The sequence below is a fragment of the Salminus brasiliensis genome, chromosome 1 (assembly GCF_030463535.1).
Source record: "Salminus brasiliensis chromosome 1, fSalBra1.hap2, whole genome shotgun sequence".
Taxonomy (NCBI): domain Eukaryota; kingdom Metazoa; phylum Chordata; class Actinopteri; order Characiformes; family Bryconidae; genus Salminus; species Salminus brasiliensis.
The window spans coordinates 65857763-65883173 of NC_132878.1; the positions used below are offsets into that span (position 1 = coordinate 65857763).

At 39.3% G+C, this 25411-nt stretch overlaps 1 protein-coding gene across 1 annotated transcript in view; it reads right to left on the reverse strand.

Moving 5' to 3' along the window:
* Window positions 1–208: 208 nt before the first annotated feature.
* Window positions 209–25411, reverse strand: part of cnksr3 (cnksr family member 3) — a 32200-nt gene continuing 6997 nt past the window's right edge. The window contains exons 2-13 of the mRNA XM_072686825.1: window positions 18212–18375; window positions 11574–11776; window positions 10424–10511; window positions 9395–9436; window positions 8222–8341; window positions 8063–8122; window positions 7523–7591; window positions 6637–6783; window positions 4693–4817; window positions 4150–4346; window positions 3296–3382; window positions 209–2752 (exon numbers count right to left, since the gene is read on the reverse strand). Coding sequence (XP_072542926.1) covers window positions 2460–2752; window positions 3296–3382; window positions 4150–4346; window positions 4693–4817; window positions 6637–6783; window positions 7523–7591; window positions 8063–8122; window positions 8222–8341; window positions 9395–9436; window positions 10424–10511; window positions 11574–11776; window positions 18212–18375 — 1595 coding nt within the window. The 3' untranslated portion in view covers window positions 209–2459. The remainder of the gene's footprint in view (window positions 2753–3295; window positions 3383–4149; window positions 4347–4692; window positions 4818–6636; window positions 6784–7522; window positions 7592–8062; window positions 8123–8221; window positions 8342–9394; window positions 9437–10423; window positions 10512–11573; window positions 11777–18211; window positions 18376–25411) is intronic.

Consider the following 25411-nt stretch of genomic DNA (forward strand, 5'->3'; position numbering starts at 1 on the left):
AATATTTAATTTAATTCTTTTACAATAATTATTAATAATGATGTGTTGACCACATGTGGGCAGTTGGTTAGTTGGTTAGTAAATTAAAATAAAGTGTATATGTTTGAATTTATTTTGTCAAAACAAATGATCTATTCATGATCATGTTTTAGGCTTCTTTATGGTAATGGGTTCCATGATTCAGTCAACAGGTGGTCAAATCTAATTTACCAGGACATGTGTGGATAGGGTGAGAAAGGTGTGAGACGTGCTTCAGTGTGTTCTTTTTATTTGCATAAAGGTACTGCAGCATTCAGTGGGGAATGGGCCCCTTGTTAACATAAGCAATGATATATATATATATATATATATATTACTTTATTAACAAAACACAGTGACGTAAGTCCATTTCCTCTAATTTGTTAGAGCTAAAGCTTTCAGATTATTGCATGTTCAATATTCAAATGAATTCCATATTACACATGCTAAACCCATGTTTACGAGTCGTTGCCTTGGGTCATTAAATCCTTTTCTTTCTTTTTTTTACATAGCAACTCTGAAAGGCACAGCAATCACATAAAAAAGTCTTCTAAACCTCTATCAAATATTTTACACTTTACAAATGCATATCCCTACACATATTCATACGCACACTTATGCACACTCATACATGTTCTGCATAGCTTATAAACTATTGTTTATAGTGTGCACATCTTTAAAATCCCCAGTGGCAAGATGTCTGAGAAATGATGTTTATAATAAACAAACATGCTCAAAAAGTGAAATCATTCCTTTTGGGAATCTGGATCCCATTGATACACAACAGACAACCAGTATTGAAAACATACATAGTAATTTTCCAACACAAATGAAATAACTTACTAATAACAACCGACACAGTCCACTTACACAGACAAGGGGGGAGATGCTTTTGACCTGATTCAGAATCTTTCTCAATGAAAAAGACAAGACTTTTATACAGCATTATTAACACCCCTGTGACTTTCTCTACAGTGAAAACCCTTTTGCAAGCATGTCTGTAACAAACCAGAGAGCAACTGATCTTAAACATAGGCAATAATTCTAATATGTCCCAGTATGAGACTTTTGTGGGATATAATATGATTGCTCCACCTACAGAACTGCGTCTTACACAAGTGTTAATATGTAAAGCTGTTTATCTCGCTAGTAAGAGTTTAAAATGTGAAAATGACAATTAATACTAATTAATAATTAATAATCCAGAGCTCTCCTGGAGCAAGGACAGTATTTCCAGCTCCCAACCAACACCTTAGTTAGAGTAAATCAGGTGAGCTGCTGGTGGAATTAAATAAATCCATACAGTGTCTGGAGTTCACAGAGAAGTCAGCAACCAGACCTGTGTTCTTCTGACCAACAGCACATTCTGACTACTGACCACAGACTTGATGTTTACTTGGGTTAGCAAAGTCATTCAGAGTGGGTTTGGTGTGAGACACTCCATTCTAGAGAAACTGAGCTGTTCACACTGATGGTGAATAGACCTGACATTCATCTAGATGCTCCCTTACAGAGAGTTCTAACGGAGGAAGGTTATGAATATGCTGCACAATGACAAACCACTGTTTTCCCATTGGCCATGGGCCCAAAGCCTTTATTTCAAAGCTATTTGTGGTGAAGAGATATGTGCAGGGTGTTGTAAGGCAAAATTCTATAGTGCTTTGTGGATGTGCCACGTGCAGCTTCAATGGAGGTTTTGGATAGTAAATCAAATGTCTAGATTTGTGTTGTAGTCACGGCGAAGCCTGGTTCCTATCACCACCAGTAAGTTTCTCTACATTTCACACCAAACCCCGATCTGATTGACACATGCATTTTAAAAATGAACGATCTGAATCATTCATGAAAAAGAATTCATTTAATCTAATGCTTAAAAGAAATGAAGTAAGACCATTTCTAATTATAGGATAGCATAGAAATATTAGACATATTGCCTACATTAAGAATCCATTCACTGACCAAGATATCAGATTTGCAGAGCAAATGCCATCAGGATTTACAGTAGAAGTAAGCTCTCATGGTACGTTCAATTATTAGAAAATAATAATAATAATAACAACAACAACAACAATAATAATACTGTATAGTACAGACGGAAGGCGCTGCATGTGATGGTTGACTGAAGGCACAGTAGCAGCACACACACACACACACACACACACACAAAATGATATCTTGGCAAGTGAAAGCATCTTTAATGTAGTCAATATATCTAATAGTTCTCATAACAGTAACTGCTGTAGGAATATTATTAGATAATATTTCTACATGTTTGCTCATACAATGTGTTATTTCCTTAAAAGCTCTTAGCTTTACTTCTTTTACTCAGTGAGAACTATTAAATGAATTGGCTATACAAAAATAACTCACTCAAAAACGCTATGTAAAAATGACTGGCGACTTCTGATGCTTTCACTTTGCTGAGATGTCATTTAGAGATGTCAGTGTGTGAAGAGTTTGAGCTTAGCAAGCCAGCTGCTGAACAGGGATGACTCTGACGGAGGTCGTTTGGAGCTTTTCGATGTTGGGTTTTTCCTGGCCACTGCTTCCTGGTACGGTATGGTAGCGCTGTTGTGCAGATCAGCATTGATGAAGCACTGACTGCCCCGGATGTGGTCGACCCCCCGGACCAGCCGTTCACCTGGGGGTCTGTACGGGACTGGGAAACATGGGGACTCTTCTGAGATGGTGGGGATTCTTTCATTACTCAGGTAGCGCCGCAATATGTCTTCATCTGAGAAAGTGACAAAATATAATACAGGTTAGTATTATATAGTATGGCCTTTTTTTTTTAAACACTTACTTCCACACATTGTCCACTGTATTAGACACACCTAGTTCCACACCCTGACCATTTTTGACCCCCCTACCTTGTACGTACACTATCTGTTCACTTCACAAGCTCCACCTACATAACTGCTCTGTTTTAGGTGTACACAGAATATAGTCCATTTGTTGTTGCACAGTCTATTAGCCCCCACTGTTAAGTTTTGACCACAATACTGCTGCTGAAAATATATTAAACACTACTAAAACAAATAGCATGACGGCACGCTTTAGCATGTGAACGCACTTTTATATATACATGCCCCATAAAGCAACATTTATGGCCTAACCGACACTGACCCTTGCTGTAATGAGTGATATATAAACAGAGTGCAGGAATGCAGAGCATTAGTGTTATGGGTTTTTCCTCTGAAAAGCTCAGTCTTAGAGCAGGAGACTAGCCATGTTTGCTTTGGCTCAGGTGAAAAACACAGGCAGGTGTTGCTGTTACCTTTTCTTCCGGTCGCCCAAGGCGGACATGGTGAGTGGGATAGGCCCAGACAGGCGTCTGCCGGCATGGACACAGGCCGCGGCTTTCCTGCAGCACACACATACACACACACGGTCATAATCACTCACCTCAGCACTACTCAAACATCTCAGCAATCTCATAAAGTTATCACAAAGCACAGTGATACTGTGCCTGCTTTTTCCCCACACACGTTAAGCAGACAGCATGTAAACATCAGCAAATTCTTATCAGTCCCAGTGCTGGAGGCTCATTCAATAGATATTTGCCTTGTTCACAAGTTCACAAAGAGGTTGAAAATAGATAGACCTGGTATATCGAATTTTGCGTGTTAGAGACAAATCTGGTGTATTAAAGATGGTCCTGGTGTTGTCTGGTCCTAGGAGGGGGACTCCGTCCAGAAAAATGTAAGCCTCCACCAACTGTTTTGCTATGAAAAAACAAATACCTTTTGACTTTGACTCTAACCCTAACCCTTTTGTCATAATTTTGACCACCATGTTTTAATTCCTTCTTATATCCTAATCTGTTCTCTCTGTCTGATGTGTCCAGCTCTTGTTCTGGACTCTTATTCACAATTCTAATGGTCTTTAACAACATAACCTCAGTGTAGTTTGAGACCAGTCTGATAACTTACACATGGCGTTTGCTGAGACTAACTAACTGGTGGGGAATAAACCTCTTGTTTCTTGTAATCTGCATTAGCCTGCAGTGCAAACTTTAGACCAAACATGTCTTGGCTCTTCAACTACATTTCTGTGGATAGGGGATGACTGTAAATCTGCTGTTTGCCTGAAATGATATTTTAACAGTAAAAAGGCTTTTGTGGTCCTGACCTCTAGAGGGCATGCGTTGGCGTAGTCTGGCCTGCGGTATTATGGCCTCTGGTGGGGGGACGGCGATGGCCGGCTGGTTTGTGATGTAGTCAGAGAGGTTAGAGCGCCGTCTCCCTGCCCGGTCCAGAGACGAGTTGGGCGATTCAGGACCTTTTGACCTCATTTTCACACCAGAACATGCACTGGGCTTCACATCTCTGAGGGGAGAGAAATTATTTAGAATAATTAGAAACCGTGGCTTCTGTATCTCTTGACCCATAGTTTGTGTTATCCCTCTTCTAGCCATTCATCAGCAGTCAGTTTCTGACCACAGAGACAATCTTGTAGGGATATTTGTGGGTAGTGGACCTATTTTTAGTCTAGAAATGACACACAGATGTGAGTTAAAACCCAGCTTGATACAGCAAAACACACACACACACACACACACAAACACACAACCATATACTACTATGCCACAAAGGACAATTCCAGCTTTGTTTCCCAGAAGGGTCACCCTGCAGGACAAGTAAAAAGTGAGGGTGTAAGCAGGGGGCCACTCACCGTGGGGCGTATGGCATAGCCGGGGGCGGGGGGATGTACAGGTCTAAAATTGCTGGCTTCTCTTTCCTAACACTGCTCTCAATGGGAGGTTGAGATACCTGGGCAGCGGGAGCATAAGGGCCATTCTGAAACAAAGCAATAACATCTGTTTCAACCGTTTCATCCTGAAACAGAGTTGAGCATTCATGTGATCTAAATGAAATAACAGCCCAATTACAAACAGCAGGACAACAAAAATATCTTTAATATATTAAGCATATCATCACTGTCAGGTAACCTTGTATTTCCATATTCAATCATTTTTGACATACTGTGCAATACTGGCATCAACATTTCATGATGAAAGGACCAATCGAAATGCTTCAAAATCATCTTTTTTACATTTCTTACATTCAAAGTTAAGGTTTTTCCCATCTCCTGTAAAGTTGCCAATTTGGACATTTGTTTTTTTTGCACAACAGTGACAACTAGTTTTAACAACTGCATTATTTATAAACCAGTGGCTTATTGCTCCTCAGGCTGCAGTCCAGAGCTTGACCTTTAGAAATAGATGTGTGGGCAGTAAGTGTGTTAGAAAAACAGTGGACCAAAACTAGCCATAATCAATGGCCTTCTGACATTTAAAGCAGAAACTTAATCAGATTTAAACACACATTCTGACATCACTGAAGTGTAGGTACCAACACACACTCCTATTGTGTTTTTTCCTCATGAGCCTTATGTAGACATGTGATGACAGTGTCAGGTTAGCACAGAAAGTGTGTGTGTGTGCACTGGTTTGTGATCATATGAGATAAAGACAGATGAGTGAGATTGTGTTCTGAGTTTGTGTGAGTCATGTGTGTGTGAAGAGTGCTATTGTTCTTTATTGTGCTGCACCTCCAGAAACCCACCCATTAACACACAGCTTGGGTGGTAGAGGATGTGTCTTTTCATGTCAAATCAATAGAAGGAGATAAGAAAGGCCTAAAAAATGCAATAGTCAGAGCATAAATCACTGTGTAATTCAGTTACACACACTCTGTAAATCAGATTATAGACTAGATTACAACAAGACTGTAGACATGATTCTTTTTTTGGATGACTAGGGTTGTAATGATTCACAAAAGTCATGATTGCATTTGATACATTACAGTGGTGTTTCAATTTGACCCATTTCTGACAGCAGCAAAAGAAAGGACATGCTAACCACAAGCTAATGCTGTTATGGCAGGGCAAGGTTGTAGCACCAAGCTACGGCTAATCAGAATTCAATACTCACATGGTACCAATCGGTCTACTTCAGCACTTCCAAGTATCAAATTCCATGGCATTCATTATGATATTTTAATATGCATGTACTCTGTTTGTCTGTAAGTCAAGTCACATTTTTTAACTTTACATAATCAGTACTTAGTAAAAGACAGAAAAAAAGAAAAAATAAATAACATAAAAAGACATGAAAAATCTAAGATCTAAGACCCCCAGTGAGCAAGCCAACTGTGACAGTGGCAAGGAAAAACTCCCTCAGAGCTGGAGGAATCAACCTTGGAGGAACGAGGACTCACAAAGGGGACCCGACCCATCCTCCTCTGGTCAGAACTATTTATAAATTATTGATAAAAGTTACCAAACCATCTATACTGTTGAACTGCTCTGATCATAATCATAATATAATAATCATGGTGTAGCCTAACTTAATATAGTCATGGCAGTGATGGTCAGAGTAATGAAAGTAATGTTTAGCATCTATAAGCCATTAAATCACTCATTCCAAAACTAGATTGATCCATGGAGGTCTAAATTATATTCCGTATGCATGCTATAAACGTCAGCTTCCCTACGATTAGTCTGCAGTTAGCTATTCATGTTGGTCTTTATTTCTGAGGAACCTACACTTTGTATGTGTAGCTAATATAAAGTACACTACAGCCTCAATGGTTAAGCATGTTAAGCAGTGTTTACCTGCCCAGCAAGGGGTTTCCATCGCAGGTTCTTTAACGGAGCAGGTGTGAAACTGCAGGTTCCTGAAGGCCTCTTCTTCAGAATTAGAACAACACCCCGTGGATCCTCCTTTAGCTTTGCTACTAGGTTTTTCAGCTGCCAGCCCACCTAACATAAAATAAACATATATAAACAGCTGCCCAATGAACACATGAAGCTATTCATGAAGCTTGATTTTTCATGACGCTTGATCTTTGCTCAGGTAGAACTCTGACATTGATGCTACTATCCTTTATACTCAACTGCTCCTGGACTGAACTCTTGGAGAGGATCATTCAGATTTCCACCTGACCAACCAAATTTTTGTGGGTAGGCGAATTGGCGTCTAATGTTTTTCTCTTACACTGGAGCTACAAAGCTAACAAGTAATGTTGGCTTATCCAACCAATTAAGGACACAATTTAGACTCACAATATAGACTCACATGAACTGTTAGAACTTGGATGTAGTTTTGCATGAAGCTGGTAACTGGTAAACATATCTTTAGCTACATTCGCCTGCACCAAAAGTACAACTAGACACCGAACATGGCTGATGGGGTAAGAGAAAGGGGAAGATATACATTTATAGCTAACTATTCCTCTAATCTATAGCTTTACAGAGTCATCAGGCCCTTCTAGTTTAATCTATGATATGATAATAGTGATGAAGAACAAGCCTCTATCTTGAGAAGTGAAAACAACTTAAAACCTTCCATTTTAAACTAGTTTTAAAAAATGTTAAAATATCACACAACCTATATATTGTTTTAAATAATTTTAAATGTTTATTAAAATGCCTGGAAATTTTAGATATATTAGATAGCCTGATCATCCTCAGAGGCTTTTTTCTAGCCTCCAGCACTCACCACTGTCTGCCTGTTGACCTGCACCACCTCGTCTCCTGCATGGATCCGCTGGGTCCTGTCTGCTGGTGACTGCACAGTGCAAAGAAAGAAAGAGAGAGAGAAAGAAAGAGACAAAGCATTATGATTAGAGCTGTTCAAAAAGGGATAAGACTGAGTTTGGTGCATTTTGGCAATTCTGCAGAGCCCAGCAACAAAAGCACATTTTCAGCTTTGAGTTATATTGTATAGCTATAATACTTAATGATTTCTCTCCAAATTCTATGTCATTTTTTAAGGGCAATGTCTATCAGCAGGTCAGGCAAGGTGTACACAACACATTAAGAACTCTAGACATTAGAGAATGGAGGCTCTGTGACAACTCCTAATAGTCATTCTGACAATTTGTAATCTGACATGCAAAATTTGGTGATCCTGTGACCTTTCACTTTAATTAAATTGTAGATGCCAGCATGTCTACACCGCCAAGGGGCGTGTGTAATCACACGACAGGGGGGCACCAGCTTTAAAACAGTGGGTTTGAAGCAGAATGATTTCACTCACATGTTCTGTGGTTCCTGTGATAACATGTAGCCCATCATAGGTGGACTTAATGTACATTCCCTGTGGAAAAACACACCCAAAAACAAACCGTTAGCTGTGGAATTACTGTTCTGAATTCTGTTAAGCTCAGAAACATGTATTGTGTAGGTCGTCACTCACTAGGCCCTCTCCTGGCTTGATGTTAGTGATGTGGACCTCCTCCAGACAGGCTGTGCGGCTCTTCAAGGGATCAGAGGTCATCCTCATGGTCGTGTCACAGATTCCAGTCAAAACTCGAGCCTGACAGTAATGGAAAAGGTGACAGTTTCCTCAACAATTCATGAACATGTGTTTCTTTGGGTTAGAAAACAACCTAAGAGATTACTTCAGTCTGCAATATATGATTTAACTGAACACATGCAATTTTTGCATCATTTTCACCATTAACATAAACATGAAGCTACACTTCACTCTAATATATCTGACATAGAGATGTGTAGTATCAAATGCATTTGTAGCCAATCCTGGTGCGTTTCTACATCTAACATACTCAGCAGTAGTCTGATGTATAGAAGAATCCGCAAAAGCAAATGAACGTTCAAGCTACATATTCCAAATAAAATCATCAGCCAAGATGTGCCTTACATTTTATGAGGGTAACATGTTATGAAGGCCTATACCTCAGAAATGGATAACGGTTTACTGCATAGCTAAAAACTGTAGAAAGTAGCAACATGAAGATCACTGGGGCAAATGTATGATGGCTTTGACAGGCAGGTGCAGTTATAAAGAATAAAGAATGAAGCAGACAGATGAAAATACTGAATAAATATGTACATTTCTGATGTACAGGATATACAGAAAAAAAAATTTTTTTTTTATATATATATATATATATATATATACAAATTAAATGAATATTTAATATTAAAAACTTTCATTGCTACATTAGCCTCATAGTTCTAGAGCAAAGCTATAGAAGCAAACTTCAGACACCAAACATGTTATGGATCTGGATGAGACTCTTCCTTCCTTTTTCTCATCAACATCTGCCATTAACTGTGATGTGGAAGAAAAGAGCATTCCTAAAATAAGCCTGAATGAAGGTTTGTGTTTGCTGGGCCTCCACAGGCGGAGTTATCTAACCACAGGATGTTCAGGCACTGCCCTGAGAAAAACATCCTACATCCTTCAACACTGATCACACAATAGGGAACGCACATTTCTGTACAGCTTTTCAAGAACAGAAGGCAGATCTGTGCCTTTACTGTGGATAGGAGAGTGTGTTTGTGTCACTGTTATGAATGCAGCCTGGGAAACTTTCCAATGACAGGGGAGGGATGTCCTACTCACCACTTCCAATATCTTCTCCTCCATTTCATACACAGTGCAGTCCTGTAATTAAAGGGAGAGAGTCCTCTTTGAGATGCCACAGCGCTGCATACTTCCCACAAGCGAACAGCGAATGGTAAACACATTAACAAAAAATGCCAAAATACACATAAACAAAATACCAAGAACGAATGTTTGAGGAATGTGAGCCCAATGGAGGCTGACAGTCTTGCGTTTAATAGAACAGTTAAGGAGTTTTTTATTTCAAACTAGAATTGTTCCGCAATCTCAACTAATGCACTTGTTTATGCAGTTTCTGACACTGTAAAACACTCTAGAAATAAACTCTTTAGCGGTATGTTTGACTGTTTTGCAACAGTGAGTCATTACTGAAATATCATTCCTTCTCAGCTTGCAGCTATTATTGCCATAATAATAGCTATTTAACCACACTACTAAAGACAGTTATTATTAGTGGTTTAATAATGAATTACTTCAGTACCTATACTAGTCAGTATCAGCACTGGTCCAGTAATGTCCAAACTCAATGAATTGCATATCGGAAGAAAAAGTATAATCCGATCTTTTACACTAAACTATGATGTAAATGCATGCTCCAGGTCTACATGCCAGACTTTATACCTTACATCAGTGTGACTTACAGTCAGATATCCTAGGGTAAGGATTGTTGCTTGTTATAATCCAGTATGTGTATCTGACTGTAAGTTACACTGATGTAATGTATGAAGTCTGGCATGTAGACTCAACTAATGCATGAAGGTATGAAGTAAATTGCTCATCAAAACATGGTCATATTTGTACAAATATCTAAATTCTGTTCTGTTCGCAATCTCAAATTCAGACATGTTTAAGTAGTCTAGAATCGCCTGAAAATAACAGGTCATGTGTGACTGTCTCTTATCAATTCTTTGGAATTTGTAGGCGAATAAAGTTATGTGAAACTATCAAAAATCCCACTGGGCTTTAATCCCTCTCCAGTAGTCGTAGTAGTCGTCTCTGCAGGGGGCAGAACAAGTGTAGGCCCCAGACCTTTTGTACAGTGGTGGTGAGCTCCAGGCACAGCTGGATGATCCTGTTCTTGGTGGAGGTGAAGTCACTGATGCCCGTCAGAGGAGTCCTGACAGAGGAAGAGAGAGAGAGTGAGAGATGTGATTAAGTCTGACTGGCCTCTCTACGCCACAGAGAGACATTCCTGTCTGAGCTTCTGCTTGTGGAATGTCGTCTCAAGCCCCAGCAAGTAGTGTAGCGCATATATAATGGATCAATCAGTATGTCAGCTGAACATCTGCATTACTTCACTTTTAAAGACTGTTTTGAAAAGGGGAGATTGTGTTTTGACTGCATAGAAAAACAAAATAAAGGCTCAAGCAAATGACATTGAAAAAGACTTGGGGAGCTTGATACTTTAGTAGAAAGGCACATTGTTCTTCCAAATACAGGCCACTTTATTAGAAACACCTACGTTGTGCTTCCACTCACTGCCCACTTTGTTAGAAACACCTATCTTGTCTTTACCCTCACATGGCACTTTATTAGTAACACCTATCTTGTCTTTACACTCACGGGACACTTTATTAGTAACACCTATCTTGTCTTTACATTCACAGGACACTTTATTATAAGCACCTAACTCGTACTTTCCCTTTGTGGCCACTTCTTTAGAAACCTGTTTTTTGCACACATCACTGATAGGTAAAAAAAACAAGTCAAATATAGTGATCTGAAACTGCTGAAGTGCTAAAACACATGGGCTACAGTTTTAACAGTGATGTACCGAAATAAAAATGATAGTAGACCAAAACCAAGAAAACAAGAGATCTTTTTGTTTTTTATTAACACTTTAAAACACTGTTGGGCTTAAACAGCATCCCACATTACCAAGCAGAAGTTGAAGTATTCCTTTTGACATTTGTCAAAAAGTTCTAGTTGTTTAGACATAGCTGATCCATCATCTTTTGTTTTTGCCAACACCAAGGACAGCAGTAATTATGAAACTACTGTCATTCGTATATAGCCATCACTGATGACCAGAGCAGGACAGCAAAATAATATTTTAACCAGTATTTCTGATTGCCCCTAAAAACTATACCCTATAAAACTATAGGTGGAGAAGATTTCTAATAAAACAGACAGTTGGCTAGTACATGTATATTTGAAAGCATAGCCGTTTTGTTCATACCTGTCCAGCCAGGCCAGCATGCTCTTGGCTGTCCCTATAAGCTCCACCACCGCTGTTAGGAACTCATTGGGGGGTTTGCTGGAACTGCTGCTGTCATACGAGGGATTTTTCCTCCTCTCTGACGTGCAGTTGTGCAGGTTATAGGACGCTGCCCTCATCCGGCCAACCAAAGTCTTCAGGTTATCAGTCTCCACCCCATAATTCTGCAAAAAGAGATTCTTATCAGTCATTACAAGAAAATCAAACACATTAATGACTAATCTCGAACTAATCTTACCGCTATCAGCACCTTCACACGCATACCAGACTTATTAAAGTATAAACCCTTTCTTTTGTGAAGTACCTTTCAGCACATATTCCACTCCAGTGCGCATTAGCCGACTAAAGCAAACACGCTCTCTGGGCAGTAACAGTATGTGACAGCAGACTGAGCTACAGGTCATTCTCATGACCCTGCGGCTAAAAACCTCGCCGCATTCCAGCGGACCAGCCAGCGGCCAGGCAGACGCGCGTCTATCACCTGACTTCAAAAGAATTCCAGCGTCCCACCTCCTCCGGCCTGATCAAACTCTGCTTGATAGGCAGCATGAGAAAAGTCAGCAATACATGTTTGTTTTGGACTGGTGTATATATTTATTATTTGGTTACGTTAATGTATTTATATAGTTTATATAGTAATGCTTCTTTTTTATCAGGGAGAACCTGGATGGCCTTTCTCATCTGCTGACTCCTGTTCAGAGGTGTGACGAATCACAAAGTAATTTTGGCTTTTATTTGAAAGTATGTTGTGGTATTTCTTTGTTTGTATTAGTGACTTTTTACTTTGACATGTTCTGTTTGTATTAGTGACTAATTTTAAACTGCTCAGTAAAAGTTGGACAGTAATAGTGGAGTCTGTCATTCTGAGGCTGACCTGCTTGAAGAGTTCTCCTTTTCACACTAAGCCTGTGTCCATATGAGACTCCCACACCTCACACTAATAAAACTCTGCTCTCTGCTGCACCAGAGTGATGTCACTGTAGATGTGGGCCGTGCTCCATGTGTTGCCTTCTGGCTCTCGTGGCTCAGTGTTTACGAATCGTTTTTTTTTTTATGTAAAAAGTAACAGTGGTAGTAAAACTATATTCCACACTACTGTGGTCATGGGTTTGGCCTAGTCTTTATACTAAACTGTAATGGTAATGGTGTTTTACAAATAATAGCCTACATATTACCACAATTAAACTTAATCTGGGACTAATAAACTATATTTTAGATATACACGTCTTGTATGATAGTGTCCTATACAATTATATTATTTTGTATCTGCAGTTTTACTGCCAATCAGATCACTTTCATATATGTTTACTAGCTGTTTTGTTCTTTTTAAAGCTACTAAGCTTTTAAACAAGGCCTTATTAATGAACATTTAAGATGATCATCTAAAAGTAGACCATGCTATTCTCTACACAGTTAACACCCAATGCAAATGTGTGCTGTGTTTTAGGACAGATTTTCTGATATCCCATACAGCATTTATAACTGATTTCAGACCATACCGACACCCATGCATAATATGTCATATCTAATACAAACCTCTGTCTTGTGCTTTTAATCCCTGACCACTTCATGCTGCACACCTACTGTATATGTCCACTTCAAGAGCTGGCGTGTTCCTTTTAATGTCAGATTTGGACAGGTTTGGGTACGGTTTTAAGATACAGTCAGATTCAGACAGAATTTAGTTGGGAAACTCTTGAGGCTGTTCAGACTGCATTCCCAGTCTTGCTGGGGTACAACTCGGCAATGAATAAGGCTTTTGGGCTTTATTTAGTTTTGGGTCGGATCAAAACTTTAGTCTGTTGTCATTCCCACTTTTAGCCCTCGGCTAGCCCATTCATCATAGGTCAGGCTTTAACCACAGGATGCTGTTAACCCAATTTTACGGGTGATTTGGGTGATGGACTATTCTCAGCACTACAGTGACACTGACATGGTAGTGGCAAGAACCCTGAGAACAGAGCTCATCCACTCTTCTCTCCAGACTCTAATGTGAAGCATTTATTATCAGTGCCTCCTCCTAAATGAACTACATGACAGAGGTGTGAATCCAACCCAAGACAGGACGGGTCTGTTAACACACTGCCACACACAGCCTGACTGAGAGCAAACATTCTGCTGTCACTGTTAGGGTATCTGTCTCTAACACACACACAACCATCCACATACAAACACACACACACAAACCATGTAGATGTTCTAAACCGCTTTATCCACAGGCCATTACTCAGAAACATCTGCAGTCAACTACGGGGAACACTGTCATGTAAAGCGATGGAACTTTGGCACCTTATCTTATATGTCGTCAGTTAGTTAAAACTGTGTGTAAAGTTTGCTAATGCTAATGTAGCCTCACACTGTATGACACTGTAGAACAAGAGGAAGAATGCCGGAGTAACTGTACGTGTATTCTCGAAAATGAGTACTTATATGTTCACTCAATTACCTGTCCAAGTTAAGAAGCATATTAGTAATCAGAAATTCATATCAGTGTAATATGACCAGCTATGCTAATGTGTGTTTGTGGAAGGACTGGTATCAATTGCACAATCCAATCATGTCACACACCACCAACAATTTCCCATATATAAACTTAATATATATAATCTTAAAACAACTCAGTGTCAACGCTCTGTACCTAAAACACCAATATGTAGCAGCTTCACCTTCACCAAAATCATCAATGTGATGCTACACTGTAATAGGGAGAATAAAGTCCCTGCCATTGCCATGCCTGGCCTGCGGCTAACTACGCTGTGTAACTTTAATGAAAGTTTTATTTTAAAATCTAAATATGTTAAATCCTGTGATATTACTAATATTACTAAAATTATTAATATTACTGAGACCGTCCACATGCTTTTTTCACTTTCACATGCAGATTTCTGTCTGTGTTCTGGCCTCCCGTCCACATGTAAACACTGTTTTTTGTTAATTGAAAACTGAGCTTTTCAAAAACGCTCTTCAAAATGGAAATTTTTGAAAACTCTCTTTTCAGTGTTGTGTGGATGGAGAAAATGGGGACGCTAATGAATGCATGTTTCTGGCTGAATCTCAAACTCCTCATTAATCCCTATATAGTGAACAGTCTCTCTTCATGAGGTACTGTCGTCCCATACAGGGCCAGCATGCTCATGCAAACGTTTTCATCTCTGAGTGAATGGAAAAAATGGAAAAACGGATTTAAAAATATTCAAATACATGTGAACCGGGTCTAAGTTTATTCAGAAATGCATGTATAAAGCGTGTCACTGCAGGGGTGCTCAAGGCACGAGTAGATTGACTTGCAATAGAGTAAAAGTGAATTACACTGAGGGGGGAAGCCAGGAGCAAAATAATACCCATTCTTGCCTAATGCTGCTTAAAAGAGAGCCTGTAAAACTGCTACGTAAAAGCTGACTGAAATATTATTATTAGTCTTTTACAAGCTTTAAATGTGTGTGTTTAATCTGGAACGACCCAAAAATGTTGCAGTGCAGTTGTTAGTTTAGCACTAACTAGAATCCCCATACTGGTTAGCAACATTAGCCTCATAGCTCCAGTGGACACACCTCAGACACCAGACACATCTCCACTGGTTGACTGCATTTGCTGGTAAAAACTGAGCATGAGTTAAATTTTATCCAAACCATCGCTGTTGTACAAGTGTGTCGAAGCTACATGCAAATAATGGGGTAAGGGCAAAGAGGACCTATTAAATTAGGAATGTAAATCTAGACAGCAGCTGTATGGGGACAGAGAAAGAAGTACTGACCACCAGTCCAGTGCTCACATGAGCAACACAGTGTAACAGGCAGAACAAATCATCTGACTCTAACGGACGGAAACTGCAGGAACAATGGCATGACACGTTTTCCTGCCTTTGCACACTGAACATATACGTGCATGTGTGTGTGTTAGCAGGGTGGGGGGTTTTCTGACAGGTGGGTGGGTCACATCTGTTTCCTGCTCTCCAGGAGATATCTTCCAGAACATTCCTACTGCGGCCTCATTCCCTTCACCCAGAGCATGTAATGTCTATTCCAGCTACATATTACTGCACCCTGTTCATTTCCTCTGCACCTCTGCTGTGTGCCTTCAGCCTTACAGCCACACAAAGATGCCCCGGGGAAATGTAAAGAAAGGTTTGTGGGTAAAAAAATCAATGCATAGCACCCATAAAATACCCCACACGCCATGTAATAGACCATTCCAACTGAACTGAGTACCTTCTGAACTGAGCGTTTTCGTCTGGGCAGGCATAACACAACTTTTTGAAAATGCTGACATCATGCACTGAACTTGCAAGTGGTTGTTGCAAACTAACGCCTGGGTCTACTGTTATATTACACCGTCACATAATAACATATTGCGCTCATATCTGAAAAAATTAATAAAAATTCACCTTCAGTTTCAGAGATGCCAGTGTTACCAAGACAGTGTAAAAACAACTTTCCAATATTTTTAAGTAAAAATGTTCCAGTGCGTAGTATCAGCCAATAAAGACTCGATGTTTGTGTTTCTATTAAAAATACAGCCCCACAGTTTAGCTGCTGCTATTTAATATTAAAATAAAATTACTTCATTTTTAGGAAATAGATTATATAATGAGACTGTAATGTTTTTTGGTGGAAACCTTTTTTTATAAAATGACCGGACCAGATTGGCCCCCATTATGATCCACTCATGTTGTTTATATAATTGTTAAATGATGAACCAGTCCGTAAATAACAACATAATGATTTTGTATGAATCAGCCAATCAAATCCCACACTTTACACTACAGAACCCGGGCTGTGAACCTAATTGAATAGTGCAATAGAGCTATTCTGAACAGCAGTGTATCCTGATATCACTCGTGATTGGTTAATGCAGTGCAACTCCTGCAGTCTTGCAATATAAAGCCCTCTTGTCTGTGCTCCTGTCTATCAGCGCTGAGTTCATTCAGTTCAGCTTTACAATAGAGAGTGGACACTGATAACTCCAGCTAACCGGCTAATGTTCTTCTACAGTGAGCTGATACTGTATGCTATTCATACTGCATACAGTATCTACACAAAGCAGCAGCAAACACTGGCTTACACTCAACACGTCTCTCACACACAAACACACACATCTACACAGATTCAAGTGCCAACCCCCACATTATGCGGAGGGCATGTGGTCCCTTTACAGCTGGAAGAGGAGGAGGTCCAAGGCAAAAGCAGGAAAACAGAGAGAGTGAGAGAGAGAGTCAGCTGACTGGACTTTCTGGGAAGTCCCTTCTTTCCCTTTCTCTTCCAGCCTCCACCTATAATTTAGACTATATACTATAAACACACTATACTGTGTACTCATCCATAATAATAATGACAAATGTACATCAATAACAGTAAGAAGAAATAATATATTGGCAGGAGAAATTGCCTTAATCTTGTCAATATATGTAATTCTTCATATTCTGAACGATGAATGAATGTATTTCTCCATGCTTTTGAGAGAATTGAGATAATATTACAGGTTATAATTGTAAAACTACAAAAATGACAAAATACAAATGCCAGACAACTAAAACGGGGGGCAATTTTAGACCATTTTAATTATTTCAGTTATTGGGCAGTTCAGAGGGGGCATATATATATATAATATGCCCCCTCTGAACTGCCCAATAACTTCTTACATTATACACCTCTTGAATACACCAACATTCCTGATATTATAACCCCCCAAGCATCACAACTTTGTACAGAAATGCGGTTTATAAAACCCTCCAACAGCACATGAGCATCAGTGTACACTTCCACGTTCAGTATAATATAGTAAAATATCATTTATGTTATGCACAAAGGACTTTAGGCCATAACGCAGCACATGATGATAGCTGAACAAGCAAAGCATCTGTCCATAGCCATGGTAATGGCAGCTTTCTCTTTCCACTGGAGAATCCTAGAGAGTCTCATTGTTTCCCCATGTATTTATACCCTCTCTTAGAGCGACACTTTGTAATGAAGTGTTACTGTGGAGGCACTGGACTGGGAAGACCTACTTTCTGATCCTCCGGGGGAAACGTGGCCCTCTGCTTTATGGTGTTTTTTATGTTTTTGTTTACTTTGGTGTGCTGCTTTGTCACTGTACTGCCCTCTTTGTTAAGGGGGCTGCAGGGGGGACCCAGCTTTTTGTGTCCGCACTTGGCGCCCCTGAGATCAGCCAGTAACCACAAAAGCAAGTTTATTTAAGATTAGTTAACAACTCCACATGGTTTGAGTTGTGTGTGTGTGTGTGTGTGTGCTAGTTGGTGGGGTTTAAGCTTGGGGTTTTACTTGTTAGCTACATTAACCTCTTAGCTCTACTACATGTCTTGGCTGATGAATCACATTTTAAATTATCAAGTGTTAAAAGACAAACTAAGCACTAATCATCTTTTCAGCTGTTCCCATTCGTTACCTACAATAACAAATTGTCTGAGATGTCTGATGGTGTGGAAAGGAGTATGTAAAAATATACACAGTGACCTTGTTGTGAAAACAAGTTACATCTGCCTAAGCTACATTTTGGTGAATGCATTCCTGAACTTTTAGTTAAGGAAGACATTTACCACCTTCTACATTCCACTCTAACCAAACCACGGTTCTGATACTGACCAGAGCACAGAGCAGGTCCACAGCCTCCAGGATGAGCTCCTGGTGTCCAATGCGACTCATGGCCAGGTCCTCCAGGTCCTGGTGAGAGATCTTTAGCAGCTGCTCTCCATCAATCTTCTCCTTCTCAAAGTTCGGGATGTACTGCTGGAGACTGTCGTCCAGTCCTGAGAAGCAGAGAGAGAAGGAGAAATCACACAGGGGCTCTTTCAGTGAAAGTGTTGACGGACTTGCCTATTTTGACACTGTTTGAGTTTGAGAGAGCAAACACTGGAGCACTAAGTCAACACAGGGTCTTTACTCAGACCTGACGACTATCTGACGAGTATCTCACAAAGCAGCCCATACAAAAAACACACATAAACATATAAGAGAGTCTCTGTCTCCTAGTGTATGTATTCACAACTTTCATACTCACATTATGTCAAAAAATAAAAAGAATGACACTAATGGAGCATTGCTGTAAGGATTTGATTGTATTGCAGGACTGCATGCTTAACTCAAATCATAAAAGTATGGCTGGAGCACCATCATTCTAGTGTACACAGTTTCACTGCTCCACTCCTCTAGCCCACACCTGCCATTAGGCATGGTGCCAATAGGTTCATGTTGATCTGCTCCAGAGAGTCCTATTGTATTGACTATTGTATACTTCTCAACAGGAACTAGACAAGCTGTCTGTGTCAGCAATATGTGCAACTTAAAGTAGCTGCATGCATTTGGACATACCATATGGCACTTTATTTATTATTATTTTTTTATTTATTAATTAAATTCTAATTAAATTCTAGTTTTCTTGTCTTTGCAAACGACTGTATAATGATGGATTTCTAGTTTAAGTTGAATAGCTATCAAAGTGTAAATACCCTGGAATGTCTTTTCACGTTCCTGATCCAGAAACCCAAACTCATGGCACAACTGTCAGTGTAGTTCACACATATGAAGCTGTTCACACATACCTGCAGAAATACACACATGGCTCATTCATTCCTTGAGTGCTGTTATGCTCCGTTGCTACGTAGATGATTTAACAACTGCTCACTAAGTTGCTCTAAAGGTGCAGAAACAACAACCGTAGTGTTTCCAAACGCTGCTCTTCAACACCATGCTCACACAAAGAGCACACGTGTTCTGTTTGTTTGGCCTGCAGGACGACAGATGGCTGTTGTGTTTCCCAAGCAGAAGTCTTTTACTTACTCCTTCTGTCTTATCTGCCTCTCCTAACTTTAAAATGCTAATCGGCGTAGACCATATTTGATGTCTGTACATTTTGTTTTTGTAATTTATCTTACATTTCTGCTGAGATGTATATGAGAAAGACAATCAAAAACATGGGGAAACATGGGGTGGCAGGAGAGTCCACCAAACTTTTTGTGTGTACATATCTATGTTTACACATGAGTAATGCACCAAATGGAGAGGTAGTAGCCCAAGATTATACAAAGTTGGCCCTAACTGGTGACACATAGTGGAGCCTGGTTCCTGGACCAGTTTTCATTTACGGCATTAATCTGAGTTCCATTAGTGGATTTCCATTAAAAAGTAAAATACATTTTTAACATATATTCGTCAAAGCTGAAATATCTGATATAAAAAAATCAGTTTCAGTTAAAATATATAAAATATTTGCATATTATTATACATATAAGAGAGTCTCTGTCTCCTAGTGTATGTATTCACAACTTTCATACTCACATTATGTCAAAAAATAAAAAGAATGACACTAATGGAGCATTGCTGTAAGGATTTGATTGTATTGCAGGACTGCATGCTTAACTCAAATCATAAAAGTATGGCTGGAGCACCATCATTCTAGTGTACACAGTTTCACTGCTCCACTCCTCTAGCCCACACCTGCCATTAGGCATGGCCCTAACTGTAAAATACATTTTTAACATATATTCGTCAAAGCTGAAATATCTGATATAAAAAAATCAGTTTCAGTTAAAATATATAAAATATTTGTGCATAATTCAGTCATTCCATCATATAGGCAGCTAAACTCAATATTTTAAGTCATAATTTAGAACCTGAAGAAACCAATTTTAAAAATCATAAAAGAAAAACTAAATGGAGCACAAAGCTTTTTTCCTTGGAAGTTAATTAATTTCACGTATGAAAACATACTCACATCATACACATATTAATGTTCTGTCTGCACTGTTCCTATAATGTGTTACTGTGTTATGCTGCTGAATGCAATATTTTCCTATCTATCCATCTATCTATCTAATGTCTTACATTACACAACTGTCAGTTTTCACTGGTAGAATTGAACATGAATGTTCTGATTTTGGTATTTATTTACAGTTAAAACATTTACGTTTCTAAACTATTCTTTATTTACTAAATATTTACCATTTCATTATTACAGTGGAACTCATTTTAAATGCATAAACATCTAAAGACACTGAGCTGCAGACCAAAGACACTGAAATGGAAAGCTTAGAGAAAGTGTTGAGGTCATTTATCTGTCGTATATTCTGTTTACGGCGGTGGGGGGAGGGATCCATGCGTCTTTCTGTCTGCTGCTGCAGTGAGAGCAGAGTGAATGGAGCCTCTTTGTGGGGGGTAGACTCTATTTCTCCTAATCAAAGGCACAGAGAGAGACAGGGGGGTAAGAGGGAGCAAAGGTCAAACGCTGCCAAGCACGGCAACCCCTCTTTCACCCAAAGGACAACAGCTGCATTCTCCATCCTCAGAAAGAGAGAGTTCCCAGCAATAGATCCATTAGAGGCAGTGCAGCCACGCTCTACTGATACTACTCTATTTTCAAACCAGGGTCATTTAAAAGCCTATGTTGGCTAAAACTAATGACCAGAAATATTTATTTAGTCCATTTGTATATCCCATATGTTTCTTTGTAACTCAATAAACATCTACAACTGTCAGTCTAGTAGCCTGTTAGCACTTCACTAGTTCACTACAATGATGTGTGGCTGTTGAGCTAGCCAGAAAGTTTGGCTGGTATTTGTTGTGTTTACCACCAGTGGGAGCCTGGCTTGTTTAGTTTACCCCCACTGGCTTCCCTCAGTTTTTGTACTCCTAACTTTAACCACTAAGTACACTGGCAGGGTGTTGTAGGTGTGAACGATCTAATAAAGAGCAGGTCCATTTGTTAAACTTGCTCCCTCATGTATCGTCTGTGATGGCACTACAACACTGAACCCAAATGGGCTGATCATTTACTTTGTATAAGGCTAGTGAATCTAGGTAGCGTTCTGCAAACACAGCGGCACACAAAATACTACAGAAATTTGACAAGCTTGTTTTTTAGCTTGTTAAAAAAAAGGCTACATTGACTAACATATCACAATTGTTACCTTGTACTGGCCCATTTTAGGTACACGCTGTATTTTACTGGCGCTTTAGCAATGGGCTTTGTTGCCACTTTAGCAGGCCCATTCAGCCTAAGTGAATAGGCCCTTGGTGATTGCTTGTAAGTGTGGCTCTCCTGTCAATTCTCTCTTGAATATGTGACTCCTTCACTGTTAAAAACAGTGAGGTCCACTGGTCTAGAGCTATGGCAGTTAGCTTGCAGGTTTCCATTCCAGCACTTTCATTAGCATGTAAAATCCACTCTCTCTGCACTCGCACTGCAATGTAACTGAGTAACCAGTCCTTTTGTCGGAATGTAAAACCTTGCCAAACGTTCCCACGAGATGAGACTCAAACCCAAATGTGGTTTTTTGTACACCACCTAGCTTAAATCAGCTCGCCGGCTTGGACCGTGCTTCAAAGCCTGAGCATGGCATGAGAAAATGTGGAAGTATGTCTCAGCATCAGTGCTGTCTGCTTGAGAACATTCCCGCAGATGTGATGGCACACAGCTCAAACAGCTCAAACTGCAGCGGCTAAGGCCGACTCGCCACATTAAGCATTAACATAGAGCCCTTAGTGCATGTTAATAGAGCTGGGCAATATGGAAACATTTTATAGCACAATATTTAAAGATATTTCTTTACAATATATGATATTTATAGCAATATTTTATGTAGACAAAATGCACCAACAGCGTAAATGTAAAAAAAAAAACTGCTATCCAAATACTCTCCCATACTGAGTACTGTGGTTTCTACTCAAAATATGCTGCACTCTTTTAAATTAAATAAGACAGATTACACTCTTTGTAATCTGTAACTATAACGTGCAGTAAATCAGTGCTCTAAAAGCATATTGTGTACCACGATAATAAAAATGATCACGATGCGAGAAAATGTTGTCATATTACACAGCTCTACATGTTGCTATCAATCACACAGGTGGGGAGAAACTGAAGAAAGAGTGACTGAAGAAGGTGATTTTGTTTGGCCACGTAAAACCATCCCTAAATCCTACTTGACATGAAACATCTTAGAATATGTCAGCCAAATTAATAACTGAATACATAGTATTTTTTTCAAATTGTAACTTTTGTTGGATTTGGTTACCCTCCTGTCTTGAGCACCATCGTCACAGTATCTTTCAAAGGTGTTGTTATATGATGGAACAACAGGGGTACAGATAGTAACTTTACTCAGTAACCCTGGTGGGGCTCTGTTAAACTTACTGATCAACATCCTCCCCATACTCCCTTTAAACCACATCCAGTTTACTAACAAGTACAAAACATGGGTGTAGCACAACCACCCCACTGTAACAAAAGGCCTCCCAGTCTTCAGTTACAGTTCACTCTTTCCCTCCCTTTCACCACCACCCCCTCCATCCTGAGCTCTCTGTTTCAGAGTATTGGCTTGTTGCCTTTCAGCAGTCAGTAGTCTGGCAATGGGAAGGTTACTGTGTATACAGTCAGTAGCACTGTATCAGGCTTTAGCTCTTGCACCAGCTCTTCAGGGACCTGAGGAATGTTTATTGTTCTCAGGATTTGTCTGAAAATGCTTTAGTGTTGAGTAGAGGCATACTCTTTTTTTTTTTGCTGCGTTATACTCGTACATGAGTGTATTCACATTGTTAATAGTAGAGCTATGATATGATATTTTGTACTGCTTTATTTATATTTGTACTCAACTAAGACCAACTTCATTTTATAAACACTATATTTATTTGTATTTTCTGTCATGTCTCTACTCAGAAAACGACACAGACCAGTATAGATGGTCACCAGCAAAAAAACAGCATTTTGGCTGACCAGCGGGACCAGCACCAGACCAGCATCAAATGAGTAATGCTGGTCTAAACTTTTTTTAGTGTTTGTACGTAGAAAAGGAGATATTTCACAATGATTGAAATATGATGAAAAACTATTTATGTGTCAGTTTTGCAGAAAAAATATTATACAACAAAAATCTGCAACCTGCAAAACAGAAAAGAGTCATAGAGGCAGACTGAATTCTGTTGAATTTCATACAAATAATTAGAGACCTATGTGATAAATTAAGAGGTACTGCAGTAATAATAGCAGTGAATTAAATTACTAGTCCTGAGTCCCAAATTCCAGCGAGTGAAGCTCACTTTTAACCTCTCAAAAAGCTTATGTCCTGCCAGCAGGCCAAAAGTGTTATTACAGACTTCTAATAGCACCACCAGTTTGTCCAGGCATCCCTGTAAGTGGTTAAAAGACTCCACAAACAATATAAAAATACAGAACAAATGTGGCCTGGAAGCAGTCTCAACTAACCCTTGACTAGTCATATTCTTACATTTGCACAAAGGTGGACTTGTGTCCAGTCTGATTGTGAAGAAAGGTTAATCTTGTAGGAGGAGGCTATAACACTTAGCATTTATCCACTAGTTACTAATGAGAGAACTGATCTACATTAAACCCTTGGTACCTTTCCTTCTTTGTTTCTAACAGAATGCAGAAATCAGTTGGAATCCAGCTAATTAAAACGCACCCACTATTACTGCACACATTTATCAAAAATCCACCTGGTCCATCATAATAAACGTATTACTGTTATCTACTGTTATCTATATAAAATGGCTTCTAAACAGGTCTGTACTGAAAAGCCTGACTAAATATTGTTACTGATGCCGTTAAAGCTATACAACCACACCTATATAAACACTACATTCATTAAATACATTACCCAGAACAAATGGTTTAATGCAGTATTTGGACACCAGAACAACAGAATATCCAGCACAGACACTGTTAATCACTACCAACAGAAAGCAAACGACATATACAATATCTAACTGCCAGGCATTTACATTCAAAAACACAATAACAAACAACCCACTGTGCTGAACAATCCCGATCCTTCCTGTGAGACTGACTTTGCTATTTGCTATTTTCTGCATTTGTTAAACACCATGGCATACAGCAAGTAGGAATACACAACACAATAACTGTTAATCTATTGTAAAACTAAAACTCTGAAAAGAATGTGCAATAAGTACTTATAAAACTGTCACATTAAATATATACTCTAATTTAGATGACGCTCTCCTGATATTGTGTTTCTGTATTCTCTTACTGTTTATTGTTATCTCTCTTATTCTGTTTCTCTATGGCCTTCTCATGCTCTCCTCTCTGCTAGTGAAGGAGATTGATGTGATGACCACAGAATGGAAGAACTGTTTGAAATGCTTTTTTTATCGACTTTCTAGCCTGTTCTTGTTCCTCCGGGTCAGAGGGGAGGGGTAATGAGGTAAATATTCCCTCTGTTGATCCCCAGGCTCTGGAATGCTGTCCCCGGCCAAACTCCACTTATTCACAGCTCAGACGGCAGAGCACGTGCCAGAGGTGATGGACTGATCTGGGTCCAGTCCAGCTCAGTAACACCACACTGCTTGCTACTCTCTCTACTACCGCCATGAATTATTCAGTAACTCTTATGAACCATTTGGTAACTACCATGAATTGTTTAAAAAAGGCTGTGTTGCTGCTACACATGAGCTACAGTGTGCATGGCCATTACTACTTGGGCTTCTTGTCCTCCTTTTTAGCTTTTCTATGTAGACAATTAAATATTTTCCCCCTTTTTTGGAAAGAAATGTGCATTTTTTTCACACTCAACCACTGATTTACATAATTTAGTAACCACTATAAATTTCCCAAAGACTTCCAGGATTTATTCAATAACCACTATGTTAATTATTCAGTACCTATTGCAAATTATTTGATAACCACTAAGAATCATTCCTACAATAAATCTTTCACTAACTACTATGAATTATTCTGCAACCACACCAAATAATTCAGTGACTTGAATCATTTTTTCCATAAATTATTCTTTAACCGCTATGAATGATTTAGTA